We start from the raw sequence: 20,689 nt of genomic DNA, 5'->3' as shown, positions 1-20,689 counted from the left end.
AGATCAGGGGTGAAGCTCAGTTCAATTGCACACACCCCTCAGGCAGAGGAGACTGCTGCATTCAATGGCAGCAGCTTCCCTGCAACCACAACAGCACAACACACAGCAGTGTGTGCTTGGCTTTTGAAAGAGGCTGCTGCTGGCTGACATATAAGAGAGGAGGGAGGTGTATTGGGCCAGTCCTGAGTCTGTCTACTGTGTAGTGGGTGGGTAACTTCGCTGCCACCACCAAGCTCCTAAACTGGCATTTGGAACCACTTCTTCCAGGTTCCTACTATCAGCACTTGGAACTCCCTGCTTCTTGGTATGTGTAGATATGTAATGAGTTAGACACCCCAATTCTGACTAAGGCAGTGAGCTCGCTCTGGTGAGTCTGACTAGGGCAGTGAGCTAGCTATGCTGAGTCTCACCAGGGTGAGACTCGGCTAGGGTAGTGAGCTAGCTATGTGAGTCTAACTAGGGTAGTGAGCTAGCTATGTGAGTCTAACTAGGGTAAATAGCTAGTCATGTTGAGCCTGACTAGAGTATTGTGAACTAGCTATGCCAGAATTCTCAATGGTAAATTTTGTCATGGTGCTTTTGTTGATGTTTTAATTGCTTCTGACACTTAGGTGCTGATCTGAGTCACATACTGCAATTGCTTTATTTGCCATACTTGCATCTGGGAAAAATTCAAGATGCCAGTAAAAGTCCTTCCCATGAGACGCTGACTTCCAACATCTTTAGAAGCTGTAATACCATTTGGTTCACCTTTACACACTATCATCGGTTGCACCATAGAAATGTGCCCCAGCTAGCAGAAACAGTTTCTCCATCTAAATATGTCCTCCAATGTGAGCAACTAAACATCTGTGTATGCAACCACTTAGTAGTCTGCAACACTCCCATAAAACTCTCTTAAAATGGATAATCTATTCAGGTTCCTGCATTTCAAATCACACATTTATAAGGGCACTATTGGAAGGTGAGACCTTGATAAATGTACAGTATATAACGTGATATTATTAGGGATGTTATGTACCCATGTGAGAAAGTCACCTGGTCACAGTACATGGGCCTGCATATTTGCGCAAATGTGTGCTAAGAACTTCACTTATATTCCATGTTAATTGTGAGGGTTTATTATTCTTATTATCACTGTTCTTAGTGCTAGGAGTGTGCACCTGTATTTCTCTTCATCCAGCATAGTATTAGAAGCCTCAGCATGATAGCACCTCTTAATATCTTTAGTAATAGGTGTGCAGTCCAGGCCCCCCCCCCCCCCCCCATTTTTTATCTAGATTTGTGTTTGAAAAAAGTCAGTTAGGAACTAATTGGTAGGTTCTTTATCTCTCCCCAATGCATCCCTCTCCAAGTTGTAGTAGATCTGCCCCGTTAGTGTCCCCAGTAAAAATTACACCACAGCACAGTGCCCCAGTTCATCTTATGTCATACTATAGTGCCTCCACTTCATATTGTGCCACATCAAAAATCCCCAGTGTGTGCACTGCTGGAGTTACCAACAGTCTTTGATCAATGTGCACATTTCTCATGGGAGGCTTGATCATGGTCAGTGTATCTGACACATTGACCATGAACAAGTCTCCCAGGTGAAACGTGCATGTTGAAAACAGACTGTTGGTAACTCTGCCAGTGCACACACTGGAGTCCCTGCATGAGAGAAGTTAGCAGCACAGACAGGGGTTAAGGTATCTTATCTCAAAAATCTTTTTTCACATGTCCGGTCTCCCAGTACGGGTAGTGAGGCTGTCCTCACGGGTGGTCTTCAGTATGCCAAATGTTGGGATCCCGGCGCACAGTATACCGGTGCCGGGATCCTGACACCCAGCATACCGACAGCTATTCTCCCTCATGGGGGTCCACGACCCCCTGGAGGGAAAATAAATAGCATGGCGCACGTGGCGAGCGCAGCGAGCCCGCAAGGGGCTCCTTTGCGCTTGCCACACTGTTGATATGCCGGCTGTCGGGCTCCCGGTATGCTGGTCGCTGGGAGCCCGGCCGCCGGCATACCGTACTACACCCATCCTCACTGTGGGAATTATTCTTAAATTAATTATTATAGCATGCTGACACAAAGTTTAAACTGTGGATACTAATATTAACTCAGAGATGATTTGATATACAGCATAATTGGCATAGATAGACCTGAAGTAGGTTTGATACAAGAGAATGTGAGACCTGACAATCTCCATTCAAAACACAGAGATTGACTCAAGTACCAATGTAATAATACACCTCCACATGACATACTGTACAATACTCTGGGATTTATTGAGTGTGATAATCTTTGGCTAGGAGTTTATGGAGATGTCATGTCATTTTTTGCTTTCAATGATCTCACTCTTCTGTGCTGTTACTAATATTACCTTTACTACTAGGACACACAGAGTATCTAGTCGAGTGTTTAAAAATAGATTCAGGGTAAACCACCTAATATTGATCCCTGTTGCAATGAAAAAAGAAGGGAATATACTTCCAATGATTTAATCTTTATTTATTGAGTGTGCTTTATGACAAAAAACAGTATTAACATACAGTCGTTTTATGAGATATACAATAAAAGTTAAGTTTTATGTATAAAACATGTAACGAGCGCAAAAAATATCTTTGAATATATATCTGAATGCATATATTTGGCTGTGCAGTCAAATATAATTTGTATATGGAGAGTGGCCCCTGTAAATAAAAGATTTTTTTATGGTTAGTGTGCAGTATGTTTACAACTCCTTTATGGAGTATATAAGTTGAGCTCAGTCCATTCTAAATTCACAATGTGTTTGTGAATGCCCTAACTGTCCCTACCTCCTAGTCGGTCCCGTGCATCAATTGGGAAGGTGATGTTAAAAGTCCTTCTTCTCCGCTCTGTTGCGTCCAGCGGTTCATGACTTGTTGTTGGATCGCGGCTCAATGACGTCACACTGCAGCTAGGCGTCGGGAATTTAGGGCCAGAAAGATGGTAATTTTCTGTATCCCTGTGCCCCCAATGCAGTTCATGCATCAACGATGACTAAGTGCATGGTGATGCACTTTTTAATGTATATTTACTGTACATACACAAGAGTGCCCCCAAACGAGAGTCTTATCTCTCTTTTCCTTATCCAAATCAGTATGAACATGATCAGGATTCATGTGTAGTGTGATTTATATGAAAGTGCAGTAAAATGAAAATGCTGAACTGCGCCCAACAACAACATTAACAGAGCATGCGTCCCTGAATCAGGCCTTAACACTCTCTGTGAGCTGTAATAAACAAAATTCCATCATAGTCAATAAGGTCACTCACTGATGTTCTTTTGTGCACTGCCCAGTGGTCAATAATAAACCCTTCATTAGTGAGAACTTTTCTTACAAAGTTCTCATCATATTTGAACACATGTATCTTGTCCTGCCCAATCTTCACATAAGTTGTATTTAAGCACCCCACCAATATCAGGTATCCTTCAGGTTTCAGTAGCTTTATGAAGTTCCTGAGATACTTTATATAATCAGCTTGGTCTTTGCTGATGGCATCCAGCATACATGCACTGATGACACAGTCTGCTGGTGGGAGCACCTCTGGGTCTGTGATATTCTCTTTGTCAATGTTACATTTCATAGTCTTTGTTATTGCTGTCTTCAATGTAATGTCTTTATCCTGACACAGGTCACTGAAATATACAAACACAAAAGGTTCATTTGGATCTAGGACTAGTCATGCCACCACATGAGAAATAAAATATAGTTTTATATGGAGATTCATTGGATATGAAGGTATCATTTAGAGAGACATTGTTTATTTTCTGGAAGGGTTCCTTGAAGGTGGAAGAGATTGGACATTATTCTATACTTTCAATGAGGAACATCTTTCATCTTTCAGGTGCATGGAATATTGTAGTGGTATGGAAAAGGTGTCCATTATGTACCCCTATTTGAAACACTCAGTGCAATATAGCTTTGTTCCATTGTTCAGACTTAGAGGGCTATTCAGAGATGACCACAGATCGCTGCATACATAGCCTGAGCTGTGGTCATCTCTTCACATGCTGGGGGCCACCCAGCACAGGGCAAGGTCACCCAACATGTGTGAGGCCGCCTTCCGATACATCTGCAATTTTCAGAGGCATTGGGCCTTATGTTGAACCCTAGCAGTGCAGCCTGGTTGCATGTGTCTTCACGCAGGTGCCCCGAAAATACAGATGATCCAGCCCCATTTTCCTTGCCTAGCCCCTATAATGAAGTAATTTCACCCCCGCAATGCTCACTGCTGTCAATCACATTGCAGTCGCATCTACGGCTAATGCAATCACAATGTGTATGGCCGTGCAGCTGCGTTTGCGGCTTGGTCTCAATGACTACCTTAGTGGGTACTGGGTGAGGCACACATGCTGCTGTCTGCCTGCTGCACCTGACTGATAACACTGATGCCAAAAGAAGAGAAAATCCGCACAGATCATATAGGTCATATACTCATATCAATCAGTTACTTCCCATTGTTTATAACCAAAACAATTTTTAGAAAAATTCTTAGTATTTATCATTGGTTTGGGGGTGCTCCCTGGAATAAGTTAATCACATTTAAACACAAAAAGAAAGGAAAAGGTATTCCACATTGGGGCACTCATCTGTAACTGGCTGTAATGGTGATTCTAAATCCAGGTGCAAGACGACTCACTATAAAACGTAACCTTTATTGTAATTTGTATATAATACTGATAATAGATAGCTAGCGAAGTATTCAAAGAAAATTTGTGAAATAGTGAATTGCGCAAAAGAAAAAAGAAAAAAATGAACACACACTGGTCTCAAATATATTCAATCTACTAAATAATTCTATCCTATAGTAATTATACAACTATATCATTGTGCCTTTTGTCAATATTAACATGTTGGATTGTATACATGAATTTTGTGCTCCCTCATTAGGATGAGTAAGCTTACAGTTTGGAGAATTAGATTGAAAAGTCCTCTGCAATTGTTATTCACAATGTGTAATAATCACAAAAAGCAATTCACACACTGATACCATAAGTGGATACAGTTCTGAAACACTTTTAGTTGATGCTCATGTGAATAAATAGGTTTGATAGGGTAACCCTGAAGTGATCTTGGACTAATTTTATAAGTGAATATTGCTGGGACCTATTTATACAGTGAATTATTCTAAATTAGGTCTCCCGTCCTCTGCATATTATATGGGCCACCCATATCAATAATGTTGCACCAAATATCAGGAAAAATAATCCCAAATGCAGTAAATTGTTGGTTGTAGAGAGCGCTTGTGTCCCAGTTACTAATATGTTTTATGGTCAAAAAACGTTGTAGATAGTCATTTGAACACTATGTTGTAAAAAGCGCTTATGTCTTAATTAATAATGAATTTATGTGGTCATAACTTACTACAGAGTGTAAGTATATTCCTAACAGGACATATTCTCACCACATATAATTTATATGAGGGCTGGAGCAATGATACAGTATAATCTGAACACTTCTCTATGCAAATCGGAATCACTTATAATTAATGCTCTTACAAGTCAGTTTGGGGGTTAATCCTGCTGGAACATAACATTCCACAATACACGGGAGTTGGTAATTATCCTCAATCTCCCATATCCAGCATGTAATTAATCAGAAACAGCTCAAACAGGCCATAATAATCTTGCTTAATTTAGAGAATCTCAATGGCATACACTTAAAGTAATAACCTATTTCACTTATTACAGTGTATAATCTGCAGCTGATTAAATTAGGCTAGAATGGTCTGACTAAAATACAAAGTGTCAGTAACGTATTGTGCAGATGGTGAACTCGTATTCTCACTGATCCGCAAAAAATGTTTCAAAGTCAGCCGTATCAGTACTATCATAACCTGGCTGCATTACAATGTATCCAAAACGTGTTCTACCAGTTAAATTATCATGCAATTATCGTATAGCATGATATATAAACTTTTATGTAGATAGAAAATGGGCTGTCTGTCTCTGTAAATTAAACCCTCATATACTAACTGAATGAAAAAAGATTGGGTGTCAGTTTACTGCATGTCTAATATTCCGTTGCCGTTATTAGCAATACTGCATTGTATCATGCTCGTTCTCTAAGCTGTGCCCAAATAAGACTTTCTAAATCCCTAGTAACAGGGAAGCAACACTTAATTGATATCTGAAAACATCCTATGGTACATATATCCGGTGCCCCGGATATCAGATTGTAGCAGTGATTGACGTATACTAATAGCACATTTCAATATAGTGTATAGAGACAGTGTGATCATTTAAAAAAACACGGCACCCAGAAGGTGGATGGGACACAAGCGCTCTCTACAACCAACAATTTACTGCATTTGGGATTATTTTTCCTGATATTTGGTGCAACATTAATGATATGGGTGGCCCATATAATATGCAGAGGACGGGAGACCTAATTTAGAATAATTCACTGTATAAATAGGTCCCAGCAATATTCACTTATAAAATTAGTCCAAGATCACTTCAGGGTTACCCTATCAAACCTATTTATTCACATGAGCATCAACTAAAAGTGTTTCAGAACTGTTATCATTTATGATATCAGTGTGTGAATTGCTTTTTGTGATTATTACACATTGTGAATAACAATTGCAGAGGACTTTTCAATCTAATTCTCCAAACTGTAAGCTTACTTATCCTAATGAGGGAGCACAAAATTCATGTATACAATCCAACATGTTAATATTGACAAAAGGCACAATGATATAGTTGTATAATTACTATAGGATAGAATTATTTAGTAGATTGAATATATTTGAGACCAGTGTGTGTTCATTTTTTTTTATTTTTTATTTTTCTTTTGCACAATTCACTATTTCACAAATTTTCTTTGAATACTTCGCTAGCTATCTATTATCAGTATTTTATACAAATTACAATAAAGGTTACGTTTTATAGGGAGTCGTCTTGCACCTGAATTTTGAATCACCATTACAGCCAGTTACAGATGAGTGCCCCAATGTGGAATACTTTTTCCTTTCTTTTTGTGTTAAATGTGATAACACTGATGACCAGAGGAGCAGAGTGCAGCAGGTATTAATAATAGCTGGTCACCAGCATTAAGCATAATAATGATGTCAGAGACATCTTTCATTTATCTCACAGGCAGCCTCAGCAGGCTGTGTCCTCAGGTCCTGGCACCCTTAGGCAGCTGCTTAAATCTGCTTAATGGATATGCCAGCCCTGCACGTTGGGACATTTGTGACCAGTGGAGATTTGAGGGCATGTGGGGTATTTTTAGGATCAGTGAAGTGTTGAGTGCAGAGTTGCATATGGAAGATATGAATATCTGCATATGGTTGCTATGGTTGCAATTTGAAATCCAAATGGCTGATGTGGGGGTGTGGAAATCATCTGGGAAATTTGTTTTTAAAATTCTGTTACTGTGATTAAGTGTAATAACTGTAACAAGAGCTGCACATGCACAGTGTAGAGGGCGCCCGTTCCATTTTTACAAAAATGCATCATTTTAAAGTAAATTGAACCAATGATGTCAAAGTTTTCAATAGAGAAATAGATTAAGTGGTTTATATTGCCAAATTATTATTACAGCATTTTGGGAATGTTGTGCACAATGTCTTCAAAGAAGAAGTGTTGTAACACTCAGTGAGTGGGGCATCCTATATGTATACCTGGGGGCAGTAATAACTCACACCAATCTATTGTTAAAAATGTCACATTAGACAGGAAGGGACAGTAAATTGTTCCAAATTAAAATCCGATTATTGGTGAATTTATGAACATTATGGGCCACATGTAATAGCCTAAGGGTTGGGGAGTTTGTGATATCTCAGTGTTTTAACCAGTGGTGGGCTGAGCCGGGGGGGGGGGGCACAGTGCCATTTGCCCACCGGGCTAGTACAATTATGCAGCACAAGGGTCGTTGCTGCATTGTGCCTTCTCATATTCCTGACAACCAGGAAGGATCTCTCCCTGCCTTCCAGCTGTCAGTGTCAGGCTGCTGCATACTGCTGATTGCTGTGTCTGGACTTCTCACCGATGGCTATCCCTAGAATGAAGGGGCTTAATGAGGTGGTGGGGATCAGCAGGACTCAAATGGAGGGGGCTGCACAGTATGTGTTTTAGTACTGTCTGGCTGTGTTGCGTGCAGGCAGCAACTTTTGTGCTGCTCACTTCCTCCTCCCTCCCACAGGCATGACTCATACAAAGATAAGCTCCATGCCCACCAGACAACAAGGAGCTGATGATAGCAATGCTGCTGCTGCTACTGCCCTGGACAGAGGGGGTCTTTCAATGACAAGGAGTGCATGCAGATGTACCTCTTTTGTAATCTATTAGATAGCCTTTTTGGATTGGAAGGTTGCATGGAGGGGTGGGGTTGTAACGAGGTCTCAGCCATGGGGGTGCCTAGCAAACAGCAGGGAACCCTGCCTGTTTCATTTGTAATGGTCCTTACAAAATCTATAGAAGTCCTGGGGGCCATTCTGTCAGCCTTAAGATGGATATACACTAGACAATACGTATGTCATCCGATCTGGAATTATGTGAACCTGCTACAGTATGTCGCTGATTATGAGCACTACCATGTGACATCAGCAACATCCTCCATCGCCCCTACATGCCAGTCCAATGGGGTCTTTTTCAAGGTGCTGCTCAGAATTTTGGTCAGTCTAAAATGCAAGTTATTTAAATGTTCATAGCACCAATCACAGTCCACTGTACGCAGTTGGATCCTATACACAATGATGACTACATATCCCATGGTCCTCTGCTGCATATGTATACTCCTCCTATACACTCCTTTGTATATCCGGGATGTCATGGTAACCTGATGCTCAATAGTGACTCAGCACGGAGCCGCAACGTCACTTCTTGTCTCCGGGCATCATCCTGATGTTCTTTTAAAATATCCCCCGTGGAAACGGTAACAGCCTCTTATATTTTCTCTTAGCTCCTGTCTCACATTTGTTCATGGAGCTCCTGGAGTCTTTTCATCAAAACAGGGCTGGAAGAAACTTTACATAAATTCTGATACTAAAGGGTGCTATGATTAAAAAAAGTTTGTGAATCACTGCCCTAGATGTTTCTGCATTACTACAGTATATATGGTGGGATTCAAGCAATGATAAACCCTTTTGACAAAAAGTATAGATTTCAGTTTTTTTTTTAAAGATATGAGATTTGGCTGTAAATGAAAGCATAAATCAGAGCCAAGGTAAATACTGAACGTTTCACTTGCTATTGGCCCCAAAGTTTTTTGTATAACTATTAAAGTAATTGACATACAGACCTTGGTCTATGATAAGCATGAGGAAGTCATAGCAAGTGTTGAAAGTGTTTACTTCAATTGCTTTAAAAGTTATAAGAAAATCTTTGGGTCCATCAGCTAGTGAAACACCCCTGTATATTAGAAATGTGATGTTTGGTTCTTAAGAAATCCGAAGCCATGGAAATTTTGCGGATCCAAACCAATTCCTAGTTTGATGCTGCAGACGTTTGGAATTTGGATTTTAAATCCAAATTTCAGGTGTTGGATTGCAAAAATTAATTGATTTTAGCTATTTTTATCCATTTTCAAGAAATTTAAAACCTAAGATTCATATATTTGGTGGTATGTAATGCAGTCCAAGATCACAGTTGTTTTATTTTTGGTGGGTAGAACATTTGGAAAAGTTTATTGTGTACTGACACTGAGATAACTCATGATAGATGTTTTGGAAAATATGTTACCTGTTTCCTTCTAGGCATTTCATATATGCCATTATGTGAGACCAATCAAACGCTCCAGTGCGTGTGTTAATCCATCTGTTCAGCTCCATAATACATTGCTCAGAGCACTTCAGCACAAGGATCTGTTTGAAAAATCCACTGGCTGTATAGAGATGATGAATGAAGGATCCAACACTGATGTCAATCAGAAGATCTCCCTTAATGTGTCCTGCAGGGAAAGATTACAGTGATTACAGAATATAATATGTTATGTAGCATCTATTCTATTCATCATTCTGTAATGTCCTGTTACATGTAAGCAACTGCCTCACCACGCATCATTTTCTCCTTCAGTTTACTGTATAAGAAATGTACTGTAAGTACTTATTTTAGCAGAATTTCCAGTATCTGGGGCCACCTATCCTGCCTACAGTAAATACACAAACATTTGTAAACATCAGAATTGTCCATAATGTTTCATAATGCAAACCCTTAGAAAACATGCACACCTAGAGACTAATCCACTAAGGATTGCAATTGCAAAGCTATTTGCAGCAAATTTGTGATTGCTATTCTTAATAATGCAAAATAAGGAGGAGGTGCATACTATCTCCTTCCTACATTGTTGATGCAATTGTATATGGGATGAACATCACAACCATCGATAGCGATGTTTATCTACGATAACAGGCTGAGTAATCCTAGGCATTCTGTAGATCAGGTTGTGAGAGCAAGGAAATTGCATCTCATGATGCAGTCCTTGGCCTCGCCACTCCCAGAATATGAGGGCAATACACCCCCATTACTTGCAACGTCAGCGCCCCCACCCCTTCCTCCCTGTGAATGCCTCTGCCTGTCAATCAGGCAGAGGCATTTGCATCACTGCTTTATGATTGCAGGACCCGTTCTGCACATGTGCCGAATGGGGTGTGGTTCATAGGGTCGACAGTGTCTAGGTCGACCATGTTTGGGTCAACTACTATTGGTCGACATTAACTAGGTCGACAGGGATGCTTGGCCGACAGATTATCTAGGTCGACATGGTCTAAGTTGACAGCTCAAAACGTCAACATGAGTTTTTTAAGTTTTTTTAGGTGTCATTTTCTCTGTACAGTGACCAGGAAACCCAATTAGTGCACCATGTTTGCTCGCCATGCTTTGGACAAGGAGCCCTGCTCCGCTACCACTGCGCTTGGCACAGTTTACTTATCCCAATCATAGTCCACGTGGATCGTTAAGTATAAAAAGTTCAAAAAAAGAAAAAAATGTGAAAAACTCCTGTTGACTATTTGACCTGTTGACTTAGAACATGTCGAACTAGAGACCCTGTCGACCTTGACACCTGGTTGACCTAGTTACTGTCGACCAATAGAGGTCAGCCTAAACATTTTTGACCTAGTTACTGTCGACCTAGAGACCGGATGAAATGTGGGGTGTAAAGGTGTTGGTTAGGATTAGGGGGGTTTATTATGATGGTGAAAGGCAGTAGCATATCTATAATGGGTGCATTGTGTGTGGTGCACCTGGGGCCCTGGATAAAACAGAGCCAAAGCACACACCTTGGGGTTTATTTACTAATATTCGTATTTGAGTCGGTTTGTGTAGTGTTTAAACTCGTTTGTTATCGGGTTCATTTTCATGCAACTTTTTGAAACTATTAACGCCAAGTTACGAAGCAGTCGAGTTTATGGTTTTCGTGTTTTCCGATGTCGATGCCAGTCTTTTTTTTGTCACATTTACAGCCGTCATTGTCGTTTGCGTACGTGTTTTTGTTGTTTTTACTGGTTTATTTTCTATGTTAAACGCGGCAGGGTTATTTATCAACCACGGCCGCATTTTCACTTTTAGTTTCGATTTTCATCCCCGTTAGTGATTGATTATGTTTCAGATGTAGGAGTGTCTGTACGCAACCATATAAATATGCCCCAAACCGTCCGCACCTTGTGGGTTTAGTTAGTGGTGAGGAGGGAGGTTGTGCTGTGGAGGTTGGTGAGTAGTTGGTTTGGTGAGGAGTTGTTTGGGCGATTTCTGAGTGTAGTATTGTGTTTGAAAGTAGTCTTGTCATTCTTGTAGTCTTGTTTTTTTTTTGGTTTTGTCTCATTTTTTGTCCAAGTTTTTTTGATTTATAGTCCCTTGTCAGTGTTTGTGTGTGTGTGTGTGTGTGTGTGTGTGTGTGCATGTGTGTGTGTGCATGTGTGTGTGTGTGTGTGTGTGTGTGTGTGAGTTGTGCAGTGGTAGTGGAGGAGTGTGTTGTTGTTTTTTTTTCTATGTTAATTGTTGAACCACACAATTATGTCTGACTCAGAGGTGAATGAGGTGGAGGGTGTGAGTGAGGGGGAGGAGGTTGGTCAGGTAGAGGAGGTGAGTGAGAGTGAGGTTAGTGAGGTTGAGGAGGTGGATGTGGTTGCTGCAGCAGCCTCAAGTGACAGTGATAGTGACAGTCAGAGAACTCTGCAGCCACGCACCACTACTAAGACTGGGCGGAATGTAAAGTTTAGTTATGCTGAAAATGTGACATTGGTTCGGGAGCTGATGAAGTATCAGCGGCAGCTATTTGGGCCTGAGTCCGCCAAGGTGCCAACATGGAAGAAGACGGTGTTGTGGGCAAAAGTTGTTGCTGCTGTAAATAGTGAGGGGGTGGTCAAGCGGACGGAGGACACGTGCCGCAAATGGTACTATGACATAAAGCGATGTGTCAAGTCCAAAATGGCCAAGGAGGCGAAGTCGGCTCACAAAACCGGTGGTGGGCAGCCCTATATTGCCAAATATCTGGACTATGAGGAGCCCATGCAGAGTTTAATACCTCCTGAAGTAGTGTCTGCAACCCATGTCCGTGATTCCAATCTGCCCAGGAAGGATGGTGAGCATGTGTATTTTTCTTAACATTCTATTACATTACTTCTTGCGTTATTTTTGGGGAGAAATGTATGTCATGTGACGTTGCATATTACTCCCATCTTCATGTGTGCATCAGCAAATACATTGATTTGGGTAATGTTCTTTACAAAAGCCAATGTAACATAGTACTTTATTGTATGTCATGTGATTTTTTTACAGTACATTTTCCATGTGTAGTTTGGACTTGGTGTGTCATTGAATTGTCCAGCAATAATGTTTTCCTTTTGCACATTTGTCAGTTTGCAAGTTAGCCAATGTTTTTGATTTCAGTTATCCATGTGCAATGTTTGAAAAATCAGTGGTTGACATGTTAGAGGCTTGAGTAGTGCAAAGTGGCTTTGAAGCCAGTTACATGTGTAATTTCATTAGTACTGCATGTAATCTTGTTTAAGACAAATCCATTTTTTTGGATCATTTAGAGTCTGTATTTGTACCCTGATACAACACTGCAGACTTAGTTACCGTACTATTATGCTGGTTTTTATAATGTTGGTTTGTTTTTTGGCTCATTTTGTGCTAATGTGTGTTTGGAGTGCCACATCACAGAGCATTTTCTATATTGCTTCTTTCATTAATTACATAACGTTTTGAATTGAAGATGTCTGTGCTTTGGGTTGTTAGTGTATGTATTATTATTTGTGGGCCAGATTTATTCAGCCATGGTGAAGTGATAAAGTTGAAGTTGATAAATTACCAACCAATCAGGTCATAACTTCCATGTTACAGGCTGAGTTTGCAAAATGACACTTAGGAGCTGATTGGCTGGTGCTTTATCACCTTCCACTTTATCACTTCACCATGCTTAATTAATCTGCCCCTGTGTCCTATGTCTGTGTCCTGTACATTATATCCTGTGTTGCAATTTCCATAGTGCATATGGCTATTGGCCAATGTGTTTGTTTTTTTAATTATTTTATGGTTTTGTTCAGAAATTAGTCACACATAATTAAGCATCCATTTTTGAAAGATTTAATGTTTATAAACATAATGGGTGGATGTATCAACAATAGCATGAATAAATGAGTTCTTTTATTTGTTTCATTATTTACAGTGTTGAAAAAAAGCAGTATTGGACGGCCTACAGTCACTCCCATGACATCTGATGATGATGATGACGCTGCGGAAGCAGGTAAAGTGTCCATTGTAGAATAGGTTATGTTTGTAAAGGAATGGCCATAACAAAAGTAAACTTTAAATCCTAGGTCCATCAAAAGAAGTCTTGAGCAGCAGGAGGCGGAATCCTGTAGCACACCAAACAATAATACATGTGGCAACAAAGAAAGCAAGGTCTGAAGTCCAATCACAACCGCAGCAGTCTACCCCGCCACGAAGATTGTCTACAGTTTCCTCGGTCCCACCAGTCCAAATTTTGGTCACACATCCAAGACGCCAACCACACTCCCCTCATCTTGATTGTGAGTAAGAAACTGTAATGATTTAAACAATTACTCATCTCATAATAATCCATTTAATTAGACTAATTAACTGTAAATTACACAAAATCTGCTATACTTACCAACAAAAAAAACACATCAAATGGATTCTGAGCAAAATGGCCTTGTCCACATCCAGTAAAGATATGTATGTCCACTTCAGCCATACAGCAGCAGATTGTGTGGAAGATGCTGCAACATAAACACATGTGTAAGCGTGGCAAATAGTAAGGTTTATTTAATCAATTTCACTTATGTGTTTGTCGTAACATTGGCACCAACATGCCAAAACATTACTATGTTTCTGTTTAAAACACTATAAGGCAACACATTATGATTTAAAGTGTGTTTTTATGGTAGAGTATGTCTGATCTACCATACAACTCATGCGCTTGCTTTAAGAATGAAGTAACCAGACACATTTGCCACAAACAGGAATATGTCTGTATTTAAGTTCTGAGTGATGATGTTGCTATGCTGGATATCTGAAAGTACCATTTAAATACATGTGTTCCATGTTTATTGCTTTGCTTTAATTTCTCAAACATATGTCTAACTAACGACAAAATGGTTCAAATTCCAGATTCTAGTACTGGTACCAGCATCCCGACACAACAGCAGCAACACAGTAACATGGATGAGACAATCATGTTACAAATGCAGCCATTAATTGAAGGAATCAGCCACCCAGCACCTGTGAGTACACCACCACAGCAAAGCACTCCATCACCACAACACAGCCCGACAACACCAGTAGCACAAGGCCCTGATCATGTGTTTTGGGACAGTTGGGCTACAAAGCAGGCCACTAATGAAGATTGCCTGCGTAGGCAGACCCAAATTTTTGCTAACATACCATTTCACCTCAGAAGAATCAGCAGAAATATCAGTAGCCAAAATGAACCAACCACCAGAATTGCCAATACCATGGAAATCATGTGTGCAGACATTACACATGTCATGGGCAACTTACAACGCATAATGGAAGAACAGCACAGACAACAGCAAAGCTACATCAACATCTTAGAAAACAATCAAATGATCAATGAATCTATAACAAGAATTTTAGAAAATCAAAATGCTACAACACGTGAACTTAATGCCACTCTCACTAACCTCAATGAAACACTCAGATCCCAGCACCAACAACAACCAAGCAGGGTTCTGGTACGACTACTCCTATTCTATCGCCAGTGTCCTCACCACCAAGGCGCTCCACCAGAGCACGCCAACACGACAGTGGAAAAGGCAAAGTCCAGTCCAAGCAGCCAACCCCCCCCCCAAAAAAAAAATAAAGACACTGATTTCTGTATAGAGAAGAAAATAATCACAGTTAGTAAGTGTAGGTTTGTCTCAATATATATAACACTTAGCACCTTGTCAATTTGTTCAACATCATTCATTATAAGTGTTACAAACAACAACAGGATTTTTGCCAAAACATTTATTCTTTAACATCTTTGTATTTTTTTGGAGGAGGAAAAAGTAATTTGATCTGCACATTGATCGTAGCATGCAGTAACAAGACCACTTGATTTTTTTCTAATCATTACTCTTTCTAGATTCCAATCATTCTCATATCCTGCAGACAGAATAATTGGCAGCCATGCAGATTCATCCATGACCAATACAACTTACAATGTGATTATTAAGTCTTTTACATTTCTTCTCTAGACGACATTACAAGAATAACACAATTGATTTGCCTAAAAAGGTACTAATATGTTGTGAAACAATTTAGATAATTCAGTCCCAAAATGAATGACATTATTGTTGTGCCATGTTTGTGTGTGTTAAAAATGAGTAATCAGATTATTACACATGAAATTGTAAATATTTTAATCAACACAAATAATGTGTATAATAATGGATATATGTATAATAATGGATATATGTTGCCATCCCAGTATACTCGTTAAGGGGGACTAAATATACCTTGATATATTTGCTATCATTCCTTGAAGTGTGAGTTCGGGTATGCACCTATACTTCTAGAATTGACCAGTGAGAGGGTTGGATCCTAAACATAAAGATACCTTTATGGGTCTATGGTGGCTATCCACTCTGTGAGTACGGTACGCCATCTAGGACTCATTTTCATACGTCTTACGAATCAAGGGGATACCGGATATAAAGTGTTTGGGACTTGTGATTGTTGTGTGGTTGACATACTACACCATATTTGTTTTATTTCTTTGTTCCATGTTTCTTCATAAACCTGGTGAATTATATTGAGACCATCACCCACTCAAGAGGAGAAACATTGGCTTATAATCATCCCCAAATAAGGGAAGTACTGTTCTTAGCGCTTGATTAATATGCACATTTTCTCATTTTCTTGTACTGCTATATTGTTTTAGAAGTAAGGTGAAACTTCTGAGAATTGTACTTAATCAGCAGCTTCAGCGCCTGGTTGTGATATACTCAAACCCATTCCATAGCCAACACCTGTGTGTATATTTGATAGAAAATAAAACATGAGATTTTAGTACAGAACTGGCCACCGAGAGTAATTAAAAACAACCGAAAACAGAGAAGGTAGTTAGGTATACATCACCTGTGTTAATATCCTTGAAAATGAAGGCTGTGAGATTCCTATGACATCCCCAGACACAGCCTGAAAGCTCCCAGTAGCCATAAAGTGCAACACAGCCAGGAGTTTGTGCAGGCCTGAGACAAAGCGAGAGCGTGCTGTCTCAGGGTCTAGGCCCAGTTTAACAAGGTCATACAGACGGAAAATGTTGGTACAATTTAGACGGAACATCTGTATGACCCTATCATCGGACAATGTGTTCAAGTTTAACGCCCCCTAAAAAATGAGGCCTACGCAGCCTCCGCGGAACCTGTACAACCTGCTGACCATGTTCAGTTTCTTGGCCCTGGTTACTTACAGGCTGATGTCTGAGTCTGAGGAATCCCACAGCACACAAAAGATCACTGGCCCACAGTCCTGCTGCCATTTCTGAGTGTAGGTTGTTTGAAATGGGCCTAAGATCCTTTTATAGGCATCCTAATTCAGGTGTGAATGATTTGTAAGTGGCAACTCTATTTTTTTGCCGCTTTTTTTAACGAATCGCAAAAAAATTTGACCGCAATTGAGCACTCAGAGACTAACACTCAAATACGAATGAATAGTGAATACCCGTGGTGTATGAAATAACAGCCGCGTTTGACCGATGGTCTATTCATTCGTATTTCTGAACTTTGCCATTAAAACCATTACGAATAGCCGAAACACTGCCGAGATTTATGATTAGTGAATTCTCTTGTTGGGACTTAGAAAAAAACAACACAAATCGGACAAACTCGGATTATTAGTAAGAATAGGCCCTTGCACCCATTTCTTTAACATTTACTTCTCCGGAATCTTACACTGGCAGCAACAGCTCTACATAAATTAAGCATGGCAAATTTTCCATTAGGCATGTGAGGCAAATGCCTAGTGGCGGCACTTGTTTGTGGGAGGCAAATGGATGCTTGTGTTAGTAATATCAGCCCAAAAATTACTAGTACCTGCAAAATGTTTTCACTGAACTTTACTATATACCATCTTGAATGGAGTGTAAACAGGTAGGACATGCACAGCTTACCCTGTAAGCCACTTTATAGCTCACAATACAGGTGAAACTCAGAAAATGTGAATATCATGCAAAAGTTCATTTATTTCAGTAATTCAACTTAAAAGGTGAAACTAATATATTATAAAGACTCATTACATGCAAAGTGAGATATTTCAAGCCTTTATTTGTTTTAATTTTGATGCTATAGAAGAATTTGTGAAATACTGTATGTATATTTTAGTTTGTATGGTTGGTCTTTATTGGTATATTGAGATATATATATATATATATATATATATATATATATATATATATCTATATACACATTGGAATGATATAAATATTTTAAATGTATTTTTATTTTTTTAACTGAAATCCAGCGCTTTCAAATTTCTTTTTTCTTTTTGGTTAATTTAAGGGAGATGAGTAACTCCCTCAACTGTGAGCTGCAGGAACTCAGTTTTAACAAATATTTGATCATGCCAGATATATAAGAGTCTGGTCTCTTTTTTATTTTTAAACTTGCAGTCCGGTTCGAACTGCATGAATCACAGGGCTTATAGATGTGCGTGAACAATGTGCACTAGGGTAAAGTGCACCAAACAGTACAAACAATATATATATTGTTTGTTTTTTCTATTTTTAAACGTGCTGCTCTTTGCAAACTGCACGGACAACAGGGCTTATAGATGCATGTGACCAAAGTGCACTCAAGAAAAGCAAACCAACCAATCAGTACAAAAACAATAAAAATATTTTTTCTTTTTTTATATTTTTAAACTTGCAGCTCAGTTCAAACTGCACAGATCACAGAGATAAAGTAAAGTTCAGACAATACAGGAGAGTACAGTGCAACACACACCAGCATGCAGCATGCCCCTATATACACAGTCACTATACTGCAGAGCAACAATAAGTCTGGAGTTTCTGTATGGACACAGCAGAGTATAACGCAGTGTTCCCCTATAAACAGTCACTATACTGCATATCCACAAGTAGTCTGGAGACTCGGAATGAACACAGAAGAATATAGTGCAATGTGCCCTTATATACAGTCACTATACTGCACAGCCACAATTAGTCTGGAGTTCCTGGATGGACACATCGGAGTATAGTTCAGCAAGCCCCTATATACAGTCACTATACTGCACAGCCACAATTAGTCTGGAGTCTCTGGATGGACACAGCAGAGTATAGTTCAGCATGCCCCTATATACAGTCACTATACTGTACAGCCACAATTAGGCTGGAGTCTCTGGTTGGACACTGCAGAGTATAGCACTGCATGTCCCTGTATACAGTCACTATACTGCACAGACACAATTAATCTGGAGTCTCTGGATGGACACAGCAGAGTATAGGCCCTCATTCCGAGTTGATCGCTAGCTGCTTTCGGTCACAGCACAGCGATCAGGCAAAAAACCCGGCATTTCTGTGCATGCGTACGGGCCGCAGTACGCACGCACGAAGTAATTTCACACAAAACTATGCAGTTTTACAAAAGGTCTAGCGGCGCTTTTCTGTTGCAAGGCTGATCAACAGGAAAGGGGCATTTCTGTGAGGTTACTGAGCGTTTTCTGGGAGTGTGCTAAAAAAACGCAGGCGTGTCAGGTAAAAACACAGGCGTGCCTGAGGAAACGGGGGAGTGGCTGGCCGAACGCAGGGAGTGTATGTGACATCAAACCAGGAACTAAACTGTCTGCAGTGATCGCAAGGTAGGAGTAGGTCTGGAGCTACTCAGAACCGGCATGAAAATTTTTCCAAGCAGTTCTGCTAATCTTTCGTTCACACTTCTGCTAAGCTAAGATACACTCTCAGAGGGCGGTGGCCTAGCGTGTCCACTGCTGCTAAAAGCAGCTAGTGAGCGATCAACTCGGAATGAGGGCCTTAGTGCAGCATGCCCCAATATATAGTCATTTCACTGTGCAGCCACAAATAGTCTATGGTCTTATTGGCTGGTATTTTTTCCCTCTAAAGATTATCAATCTCCAAGCTATGATTCTTCCAGCTCTGACTACATTGATGGATTCAATTATTAATACTATTTCAAACTTCAAAATATTTTGCATTTAAAAATAACTATTAACGTTTATATACACATATGTGCAAAAATCCAGTGGCGTCACAAGGAGGGTGCGGGGGATGCATCCAGCACCCGGGTGTCACCTGCCGAGGGGTGACACCAAAGTGCCTGCTGCTGCTCAGTGACAGGAGCCGGGTGCAGCACTGTAATATTACATGCAGCAACCTGGCACCTGTCATCATGCACAAGCAGTCACTGAAGAAATGCCAGTCTCCAGGGCCAGGCTACATCTCCAGGACACCTGAGGTGACAAAAACAGGGGTTGGGATGATTAACCACACCCCTGTACCGTGAAGCCATGCCCCATTTCACAAAGCCACGCCCATCCCATGAAGCTGTGCCCCTTTTGCGACCGGCCACATCATGTGTTTTAGAGGTGAGTGACGCCTCTGCCAGTATCCCTGAAGAGTTTCTCAAATGCATCTAAAAATGCAAATATATAATCTTAGTTCCATCATAAAGTATCATTATTATTATTTTTTTATATAGTCTGTGTATTTTATTCATCACCATACCGAGAATATATTTGTCATGTGCAGTATATAAGTCCCCATCCCATTGGAGAATATAGTCTAACACAACTGCGCACATGCATGCACCTACCCTTAGTGTAGCTTTGTTACTGTACATACCCTCACTGAAAACACGGTGTAAACATTCCATTGGAAATTTCATTGTATCTTCTCCAAAGACCATGTCTGGTTTGTTAGAAAAATATGTTTCCAGATGTTCTCTAGAATCAAAGCCGTGTACAGGATAGAATTTATATGAGCTGGAATCCATCTTGTATTACTGTATCACAGACTGGCTGACTCTCACGTCTTCCCTCTTACTGTATATGTGACTGGTCCAGGATATCTGTGTACAGTATACTCACCAGGACCCAGTTATATATATTCATCAGTAACCAGGATATCAGTGTTATCACATGATGGGTTATCAGCCTCAGGAACTGTCATGGGAATGCAGATGACAGAGTGATCATCTATTAAAACAGAATAAATTATCATAATATTCATTTTTTAATTACATATTTAA

General features: G+C 40.1%; 1 protein-coding gene across 1 annotated transcript; it reads right to left on the bottom strand.

Moving 5' to 3' along the window:
- Positions 1-3,223: 3,223 nt before the first annotated feature.
- LOC134965357 (nicotinamide N-methyltransferase-like) lies at positions 3,224-20,434 on the bottom strand. Its single transcript, XM_063941825.1, has 3 exons — positions 20,284-20,434; positions 9,699-9,906; positions 3,224-3,647 (listed from the first exon to the last, which is right to left on the bottom strand). Exons 1-3 carry the CDS (start codon positions 20,432-20,434, stop codon positions 3,224-3,226), a joined length of 783 nt encoding a protein of 260 aa, XP_063797895.1.
- Between the last annotated feature and the right edge of the window lie 255 nt (positions 20,435-20,689).

The sequence above is a fragment of the Pseudophryne corroboree genome, chromosome 10 (assembly GCF_028390025.1).
Source record: "Pseudophryne corroboree isolate aPseCor3 chromosome 10, aPseCor3.hap2, whole genome shotgun sequence".
Taxonomy (NCBI): domain Eukaryota; kingdom Metazoa; phylum Chordata; class Amphibia; order Anura; family Myobatrachidae; genus Pseudophryne; species Pseudophryne corroboree.
This window is presented reverse-complemented; position numbering and strand designations above follow the sequence as displayed.

Bases quoted from the DNA above. Each gene is read 5' to 3' on its own strand.
- LOC134965357 (XM_063941825.1), bottom strand. From the start codon at position 20,434: ATGGATTCCAGCTCATATAAATTCTATCCTGTACACGGCTTTGATTCT. The intron at 9,907-20,283 runs GTATGTACAGTA...CTTTCCCTGCAG, and splicing joins ACACCGTGTTTTCAGTGAGG to GACACATTAAGGGAGATCTT. The intron at 3,648-9,698 runs GTAACATATTTT...TGTATATTTCAG, and splicing joins AAATGCCTAGAAGGAAACAG to TGACCTGTGTCAGGATAAAG.